This window comes from Phoenix dactylifera, chromosome 8, assembly GCF_009389715.1.
Source record: "Phoenix dactylifera cultivar Barhee BC4 chromosome 8, palm_55x_up_171113_PBpolish2nd_filt_p, whole genome shotgun sequence".
In the NCBI taxonomy this organism is placed as follows: domain Eukaryota; kingdom Viridiplantae; phylum Streptophyta; class Magnoliopsida; order Arecales; family Arecaceae; genus Phoenix; species Phoenix dactylifera.
This window is the reverse complement of record NC_052399.1, coordinates 17,700,730-17,710,695: the sequence shown is the minus strand read 5'-3', so window position 1 is coordinate 17,710,695 and position 9,966 is coordinate 17,700,730. Positions and strand designations below refer to the sequence as shown.

The window sequence follows — 9,966 nt, the reverse complement described above, 5'->3', positions numbered from 1 at the left end:
ATAACCCGACCTTTTGATGTAAAGACCTGTTCTTTTCTCTCTTTTTTCTTTTTTTTCCTTTTTTTGTGTGTTACATGTATTTAACGGCAATGGATAAACATGAAACTTTTTACCAAATCTCCAACATATGATAGAAGTAATGACCTTGAAGTCGTTGCTTCATGAGGCTATGAAGTGCTGGACTTGCAAGAAATTTAGAAGATTAATGAACCTGAAGGAAAGAAAAATGAACCCACAATTGATAAGCAACAAATTACCCTAATAGTTTTCTACAGCAACTCAAACATAGAGGAATTGAACAAAAGAAAAACTCAAACATAAAGGTATCGAAATTTCTGCAGAATTGGTTCTGTGATATTCAGTAAAGAAATAAAACAAAAACCATTGGACAAATCCTCTATCCAAATTCTTCTAACTGGGACAAGTCAATGGCTTTTACTGTATCTAGACATGCAACACTGTGCACAATTCTACATTGTGAGCTCAAACTCATGAATATAGCATCCGAACACCAAGCAGCAAAAAAGTTTTTCGTATAAAGTGAGAAACATCTGGACATCATCAGGCAGAATATGAGCAGAAATTTAAGCCTCTCTACGTTCCAGGTTTTCAGGATATCCAGACTCATCTGTATGCATGGAAACTTCTATAAGCTGTGATTCTCTGGTTGCAGTAAAAGATTTTCCAAGATGATAGCAGTTCTGACAGCAAGCCCTGCAGAAACGAGAACTCATAAAGGACTTTCACATTCCGATAGCTAGCATAAAGCAGCAGCAGCAGCGCAACAAGACAAGAAGACAAATAACCCATCAGGCAGCTGGTTTGATCTAAGTATTTGTGTTGAAAAGTGTTGTGTGTGTGTGTTTGAGAGAGAGACTGTGTGTGAGTGTGTGTGTGTGTGTTGAGAGAGAGAGAGACTGTGTGTGTGTGTGTGTGTGAGTGAGTGAGAGAGAAAGAGAGAGAGAGTTGCTGCTCCATGCTCAAAAACATGTAAAATCATATCCAGCCAATAAATTTATTTATAAGCATCATGATGGGATTGGAAATTACCTTGGCATTCAGAAAGTTATACCAAAGTCTTCACATATTGGTCAAGATTTGTAACGAAGAGTTCGCATCTACAAAAAGAAATAAAATGCAATCAGGCATCACACTTATCTGTTCAGAAGTTGAAATTTATTCTAAATGGAGTTTGCATAATTAAATTGACATGCTATGAAATTGCGTGCAACAGACTGGCACAACTTATATATTAGTTCTGAGTTTGCATGGAAAAATTAAAGCAATGACCATCCAGCTTATGTACTAGAAGTCACTACTTGGTAGGAAACAGCACAGCAAGCAAGTTGGACACATATCCGAAATGAATACTACTGTTGAGCAATGCATCGGACAATAGATGGCTAATCTTTGGGCTTGGTCAAATCACAGATTAAAAGCACTCTCAAGCAAAACAGATAAAAACTATATACAGTGGCACAGGGAATATTATATTTGAATGAGCTATTGGTGATTTCATTGAGAATTAAGCTGACTCACAATCAGGCAAGTCAGAATATCAAGGTTTCTGCATACATTTCTGCATCTGGGTCAATTGGCACATTAACGTATTCATGATTATTGGCTGATGCATTTACATACGCATATATGCATATACCGATGAATAGATGAATGCAAGCTTGCAATGTAGGCATGTGATAATGTATGCATGCTGCATACATACTTGTCTAGATAAATGGATGAGTGCACTCTCTCTGCCACATCATAACAAAAATGCCCAGAGTGGCCAGATGTTTACACCAAGCCAAGCATTTAAGGCAAGGCCAAGCCATCCAGCCTCCCTTCTATACAGATACATTCTGTTCTTATGGACGGATTGGGAATACAAATTCAGGGAAATGCATGCGCAGGTGCAATGCGTGTACCATTTGCATATGTCTACATCCGAGGATGAATTTATATGTCCATAAATGTATCACACCAACATGTTCACTCTATGCTGTTGAATGTATGTATGCAAGTATTGCATGTATTTGAGGAATAATTCTGAGTGAAAAATTACTAAACCCCTTCCAAAACAGCACATGGAACATGAATGCACCTTAATATATCAAGTGAGAGATATTACAATAGACATAATTATATTCCTGAGAACAATAGGCTATATTGTGGTCTGAGGAGCGATGAAGTGATAAACTGCTGCTCTAAGACTAACCGCTGCCCCTCTGCAGGTCTAGCAGTGATCCGATCCCAAGACCAAAAATATTTAGCTATCAGAGGTCAAATGTAAATGATTGTACGGAGGAAAGATATGAGGCTCTTTTCTGATGATCGGATCTCTTAGTTTGGGTTCCTAGTAAAGCTGCCAAGGAACCCTGTGACCGTGTACAAGAACTCCTAATTGGGGAGAATCCAATAGGAATAAATAGATACAAACCCAGAAACTCTCTAATAAAAGTGGGATGTTGAAAAATGATGCATTTATTTGGTGTACTAATTATAATGCACGTGCATCTGCATGTGGCTGCTAAAAATTTTAGATTCGAGATAAATTGAACCAAAATCTAAATTCTAAAAATATCTAAAGATTTTTTATATTTTAGGTATTCTAAAGATTTTTCATACTTCCACTCAGATTTTCCAAGTTCTTATGTTCCATTTTCGAACCCCTTGACTAAGTTGATCCCCTCTCTTTACCAAGGTCTCTTAAGGACCACCTGAACAAGCTTTTACAATTTTAGTTGATAACTCAACTCTCCAGCACTTTGCTTAATAGCTGCAGCTCATAATAGTTAATAGATGTACTTACCTCTGGCTATCTCCATCATACTTCAACTACATCAACATTTGAGGTCTGCAAATTACACACAGTATATTAATGCTAGTCTGAATCATCCTTTCCTGCTGTTGAACAGATTTGGTTCAAATTTCATGGTTAACATATTCCCCTCCAGAAAAAAAGGATTTTGCTATGCTTTAAATCGTCGTAAAGTATCAATATCTAACATTTGGTATATCCCTTTTATGTACCATGCCAGATTCAGATCAAATTTCACAGAACAATATTTTCCAAAGGTCAAAAATGAGCAACATTAGCATGTCTTGAAGTTTAACCAAATAGCCACCTGGGCACCCTCAAATAGCAATTGTCGGCAGTTGGACTTGTTCCTTCCATTATTGAACTGGTTTCAGTTCACATTTCATAGTTCACCATTCTATATTTTAAAGAAACAAGAAGTTCTTCATCAACACTTTTGGACCCAACTATTCATTAATACAAATCTTAGGCATGCTGCCTAGAACCTGCTGTTAGGCAATAGAAGTGTAGAACTAATTTTATATGTTGAAATATGAAGATTTGCATGAGCTTGCTTTTGTCTGTCCAGGAAGTGTCATTTAAACCTTCCAGGTCCAAAGGCATGAGAGCATCTAGATACAGCGGTCACAGACAAATCTTAACTTGCTGAACATTTCCTTTTCTAAGAATTGAATGATAATGGTGCATAAGATATGCATTCCATGCTCAAGAAAATGGAAACTTGTAGCTTTAGGTGGGATACTAATGCCAGTGCTCAAGGCATAAAGAATTGAAAATCTAATATAACAAGTGATTAGAATCATACTTGATTGGAGACCCAGGAACATAGAGGGGATTCTTTATGACATACTCCACATAAATGTTGTATATATATCTCAGAGGTTCCCGCATATCACCAGTCTTGGGATGAGTAACCAAAATAATCTGCATCAAAGGAGTAGGTAAATGCCAGCTATGGTACACATTATGAAGCTACTAGCAAATCAATTTACCATCAAAAGAGGTAAAATACAAGTCCATGACCTTGCAACAAGACAAGCAAGTACTCCCATGAAACAAAAAGGATACAGATGGGTAGCATCCAAACCAACAGCATATAAAGAATAACATATATCTGTGAGTTCACAACTACATCAAACTCTAATTCATAGCTTCTTAAAATTGTGAAAATTAGTGGGAAATATTTAAATATTGTTGCATTCAGTAACCCATGTAATTGAATAAATAGCCCAGTCAGAAGCGATTTAGTGAAGCAGTAAGGCAAAAATAGATTTGAATACAAAGTATGTATGTGAAAGGAAGACATGCAGAGTTCAGTGAAGGAGTGACAAGATATATCTTAAGACTAAATGAGAAGCAGCTTGCTAGAAGCTATGGTGTTCAGGAAGGCTTATTATGGAAATGATGGGGGAAGATAAGGCGGCATGACTTCTTAAGTTTTTCCAAATCAGAATGGAACTGATGCAGGAAATAAATGATTAAACAAGTAAGATCAAACATTCAGCCCCAAATTATTCCATATATAGCACTCCATGAAAAGATCATGTAATTTTATTAGAACAAATCCATGATATTAGAAAAGGTTCTTCCAAAGTAATCAAAATCAAGAATCTCTTTCTGGAGCTATCCATAGACACCCTAACCATGAAAGTGATACTAGGAAAAAGCTTGCCAAGATTAATAAAAATAGTACTAAATCTTCTTTTCTCTGAACTACCTGCATATCCGGATCATCACCATTTTGTTGTGCCTGATTTCAAATTCACTTCCAATATATGGCTGAGCAGAATTAGCATTGTTGTTTCCCTTCTAAAACCTCATGGAAAACAAGTAATCCATGTACCAAATTCCAAGCATTTGTACAGATCTACAAAGTTTTATTTTCTGATATTCAAATTAGAAATGCTCAAGAGACTATTCTCACTTCAATACCATGGGCCACTAGGGGATATACTCATGCACTGGGAATTACAATAGCCCACATTCCTCCAATTCTTTCTTTTCCAAACATGGCCCCAGATAATGAGGTAGAATCTACTTTAAAATCCAATACCATCCCAAAAGTTGCTCTAATTACAATAATTTCTTCCAAAGAAAGAAACTTTTGTACTTGTCCAGCATAGTTGTGAAGATGGCACAGAAATGTGCTATGCACAGATGAGATAGGATGAATATCTTGCAACACATAACTGCAGAGACTACATCTATATATTTCACTGCTTCAACCATCAAGCAAACATGTTCTAATATGCAAAATTATTCGCCAATAACAACACATTGTGGTCTTTTTGGTCTTGCTTCACCAAATGGCTGCTAACTTTATTACACATGCATTAATTTTCACTGTGATTCATTCATTTTTCCGTATTTACTGTCATTGCTCTTAGAATCCAGTATAACGCATTGGAGACTAAAGTATTCTAAACTCAACTAGTGGGACATCGTGGCAACTACAATCATAGGCAATTTCATCAACGAGTTTTCCGATCTTCTCGAATAATTTCGATCAGATTGAACATAAAGGAGGTCACGGAACAACCGACCTTAATCCCAGAGGGGCACTCCATGAAGCTTAACTTGTAAGTGTTGGTGCGGAAGCTGTGGAAGGAGCAACCTTGTCCCGGGAGCAGAGGCACCCCCAGATTTCCTTTATCGACGCTGCTCCAAAAGAAATGAAAGGAGATGGTTTATTAGGGCTCGGATCGACAAAGAAAGATAAAAGGGGGATCGGGGGAATAAGGGAATAGGAACCTAGTGGGATCCATCTTGACGGTGAAGGAGCGGAGGGAGAAGAGGAGGCCGAACATGAGCTTTTGGTCTTGCTGGGCGTCCAAGGTGTGGAGCGGGCGGTGCCACTCGCGGTACAGCAGGCACACCCCGCTCCGGTTGAAGATGTACAGCATGTTCCCGTTGTTCCTGGCCAGCCCCGTCGCCGTTCCCGGCGGCGCTGCCGGAGATGGGGCGATCTCCGCCACAGACGACCCTCCGAAGAATTGCATCGCTGGTCCGTGCGCCCGCTCGCCCCCCTCCTCTCGATCTCTGCTCCCAGACGGCGGCAGCAGAGGGTTTCGGTACTTCTTGATCGGATCTTTCCAACCGGAGGGATGATGGGAGGAGTTACGCGTCAACGGGCGGGCCGTGTTCCGGCCGGGCACAGCTAAAGATAATTTAGTCAGACCCGAGTTCGATCCGGCCCGGCCATCGGACATACTTTCCAAATCGGAGCACGATACTTAAGCTTGGGCCTAATCTCGAACTTTTTGAACTCTATTTTTCAATTTAAAAAATATATAAAAAAACTTGCAAAGAGTAAATATTATTAGAAAGGAATTGGTGAGACACATAAATTTATATTTATGGTTGTTCACAAGGTGTGTCGGTTCACTGAAGAGAATATTAATATTTTTTTAATCATCAAAGTTAGATGTTTAAAAATAATTATATATTATATATTATATAAGATTCAGGTCATGCGGCACTAGACCCAGGCCTGGCCTATTTTAACTGGCAGTCTTATATTTCAAGCCCGGCCCATCTGTCAGGCTTATATTAAGATTGGCCCGTGCATAGATTTAAGTGTAAGCGAATCAATATTCTCAGTAATTTGCCTATATATACTTTTGCATATAATCCCTATAAGATGAGAAAATATCATACCTAGCTTTTTTAAGATATATTTACAGTACTTCTAAAAGCAAATTTCAGGATATTTTGGTAGTAGAAGTTTTGGTGGTACTCATTTAATTAACTTAAATACTCCTGATATAATTTTCCATAATTTCATAAATTAATCTAAATAAATACATAGTAATGTGCATTTGTGTGGAGGCCCTTGTGGGGCAATTGCCCAAAATAGTATCTTCATGCTATTGCCCTGACGGCCAATGGTAATTGCCCAATGCACCACTTGCTTTTTTGAGTGTAGGCTTGTCGGAATCGAAATCGATTAAAATAGGAATCCAAACGGCCATATTCTTCAACACATTTGATTCATAACTGGCATCAAAATCGAAATTGGAATAGAACTTGAATTTTAGAGGAGAGTCGGAATTAGATTTTGGAGGATTGAGGTAATCCCATTTCTTTCTAGAATCGGAATGGAAATGAAACTCTCATCTACCGAACTGCTAGAATAGAAGCTACTTATTTCCATTTTCATTCCATATCCCAAGTCTTTCCAACCAAACATGCCGTTATTTGATTAGTGGATTCAGTTGGAGTGGCTACGACTATCAACTTCCACTGACATAGCAGCCTGCTCTTTTGAGTTGGTCTTATGGTTGGAAAAGTAGAAATGCGACGGTCTTCCATCATACACATATATCCTCCAAACTTATTATCCAGCAAACTAAGCTGTGACTTAGTAGACATAACTGTCTCGACATTGAATTAAACTAATCATGGATGATTCCTATGATCCTAATGATAGGAGGGATGGTTCTGGGTTTGCTTTGAGAACATTTGATGCTTTGCATATCTACATGCAGGAATGAGAGCCAAGTCTCGGTCCTTATTGGCCGAGGCATGGGTGGTTCACTGGTTTGGGAGGCTCACGTCACTAACATGGGCATACCCGAGCTTGAGATTGAGAACAACTTTCTTTTGTTGGTTCACATTTTGAGCCGCCAAGATGAAATCCCTTGGTCAATTGGAGCTATTTTGCTTGATATTTTTACTCTTTCACAGCATCCATGGCAATTCAGCATGCATCATGTATAAAGAGCCAATGATTCCACATGCTAGTTGGCCAACTTCGGGCATCTTCAGACAAAAGTTTTGCTTGGTAGATGAAAAAGAGGTTGGATAGCTTTCTTAGGTGGTTGGAATAAACTGTTCGTTGATATGCATCATATTCCATATCAGAGATAATAGGAAATTCCACTGAGAGGGGGGTAGAATAGTTGGAGGATAACTTTATCCTGTGCCCGCCGCATGATTGATAAATTCTCCATGTGGTTGTTGATAGAAGTGGCTTGGTGATTCAGTAACATTTGCATCATCTGTACTCAGTAGCATAATTTTACACACTTTATATTGGTAGTTGGCTGGTTGTTCATTACACCCTTGTGCAGGGTATTCTCAGTTGATACGTGTGTATATTGTGAGAGGGCATAGCATACTCCTATACACACAACATGCCTCGATAGCATGTGACGAGGGATTTGCATGGGTGTACATCTTAATTTTGATTTTATTTTAAATTTTACTTACATTGGATGCCTTTTTATGATTTTCTTTTCTCAAAATATTTTGGATGCAATTGGATAGCCAGAAGGCATGCACTTGCGAGACAATGGTGATATGTTGGATGCTAGCCTTCGAGGACTTTGGCAAGCTTGGCATGTATCCAATGTTATCGCGTTCCTGATCTACTAGTTGATGCATGGCATGAAATGCATTGCATTAAGCTAGGGTTGTTGTGGTTCGCTTTTCGATACCGAGCATAGCATGCGTTATATGCAAAACCATTGAAGATATTTTCATAGCTCGAGCCTTCATTTTAATATTAAGTTGATTTTTCATGTTTTGATTTTTACTTGCTTTCATTGTTATTTGGACCACGAAGTAGGGTTATCCGATGCTTGTTATGAAGGTTATTTTACTAATTCACCATCCAATGCAAAATGTTGGTTTAGTCACACATTGTGCCCGGATGTGAACCAATAGGGGAGCAGGATGTAGAAGCAAAAACAGTATCATATCAAATCATAAATTATATGTGTTGCCATAATTATATTTGCAATTACCAATGATATTTTTTTTTTTTATAATTGACTAGGCAGTCGACTTATGAGAAGATCCATGTCATGTAGAATTTACAATTCTATTATAGACTCATTATTTGGAACCGCAATGTTATTTGTATTTACAATATTTTTTATATATAATATTAACTCTATCATGGAAATGAATTTCTTTTGTTTCATAATTGTGAGTTATAATTCTGTACATTTCCCAAACTATCTTGTTCTGCCATACAAGAGGGGACCAAGGAGGGTGCAGTGAATGTTGACTGGCGCAAGGAGTGGAGAAGTTGTTTAGATTCTAAACCCTCCTACTTAGCCAATTTATTCTTATTAGTGGAAGGACAATTTTAATACAAATTTTATAGATGGCAAACTTCTCTTCGGAGATACAAATTTTAATATGTAACAATTCATGGTGTACATGGAGCACTAATAATACATGGTCTTATAACCATTTTGCAAACAAAAAAGTTTTTTTTTTTTTTAAGGACAGCACGGTTGGCACTAATAATATATATTTTTATAACTATTTTTGCAAACAAAAATTTTTTATTTAGGACAGCACAATTATCTGGAGTAAATACAATCTCTAGCATTAATCGCGAAGTACCCCTATTTTAGGGAACCCTGGAAGTTGTCGGTGGCTCAACGATCTGTATTCCAAAGGTTTACCGAGGTGAAGTTTTTGGCTGGTATTCTTTTATTTGTAGGTTTCTCTATTTTCGAGGGCCTTTGTTCAAATGTGAAATCACAGGCTTTCTGTCTGTCCATGCTTCTTTTGATGTTATGCCATTCAACAGCGGACACCGATGAATAATATTGGCTGTCATGAGGCTACAGTCCCCAATAAGATTTAGAGATGCTCTATTCTGTCATCATGCCCTTTTAACATAAACGCCAAAATCAATGCTTCCAATCTGTCTGCGAAGGAGAACTAGAATTCCAAGGATATCATAGAACATTGGGGCTGTAACTTCACTTCTAAAAGCTCCATTGTTAAGACAAGAATTGCTTCGAAAGAGGGGGCGGGCCGGCTGCGATGCTCTTTTCCTCTCAAAAAAGCTAAAATATCCTATAATTGGAGTGGAGCTGAATGAGCTGAATCCAAACGGAGAAGTGTGAATAGTTTGCGACAAAGGAGGGTACCTAATCTGCTGTTCTATTCGTTCCTCTGTAAATGCCAGCGAACCTTAGAGTGATAATCATTGTCGGCAAGCTTAGCAACGCAAACTGCTTGCCGACAAGTAATTTTGCCGACATAATCTTCCATCAAAACTTATTAAACTTTTAAAAAAATTTAGAGCCCATCATGTAGAACGGACGGTCGTGATTGAAAGGCCCTTTCCGGGATTCCTAGAACACGCGATGCCATATATAGAGATATACCAGCATCGCCACGCG

At 38.2% G+C, this 9,966-nt stretch overlaps 1 protein-coding gene across 2 annotated transcripts; it reads right to left on the bottom strand.

Moving 5' to 3' along the window:
- Positions 1-294: 294 nt before the first annotated feature.
- LOC103710878 (trafficking protein particle complex subunit 1-like) lies at positions 295-6,031 on the bottom strand. Of its 2 annotated transcripts, none has more exons than XM_026806158.2 (5): positions 5,570-6,031; positions 5,362-5,476; positions 3,624-3,742; positions 1,051-1,118; positions 295-757 (listed from the first exon to the last, which is right to left on the bottom strand). In XM_026806158.2, exons 1-4 carry the CDS (start codon positions 6,025-6,027, stop codon positions 1,067-1,069), a joined length of 744 nt encoding a protein of 247 aa, XP_026661959.1. In that variant the 5' UTR covers positions 6,028-6,031; the 3' UTR covers positions 295-757; positions 1,051-1,066. The 2 variants fall into 2 exon arrangements, with proteins under 2 accessions (XP_026661959.1, XP_008795018.2); XM_008796796.3 differs by having other exon boundaries at positions 295-714.
- Between the last annotated feature and the right edge of the window lie 3,935 nt (positions 6,032-9,966).

Bases quoted from the DNA above. Each gene is read 5' to 3' on its own strand.
- LOC103710878 (XM_026806158.2), bottom strand. From the start codon at position 6,027: ATGTCCGATGGCCGGGCCGGATCGAACTCGGGTCTGACTAAATTATCT. The intron at 3,743-5,361 runs GTCGGTTGTTCC...CCTTTGATGCAG, and splicing joins AGTGCCCCTCTGGGATTAAG to ATTATTTTGGTTACTCATCC. The intron at 1,119-3,623 runs GTATGATTCTAA...TTCTTTTTGTAG, and splicing joins GTTCCTGGGTCTCCAATCAA to ATGCGAACTCTTCGTTACAA.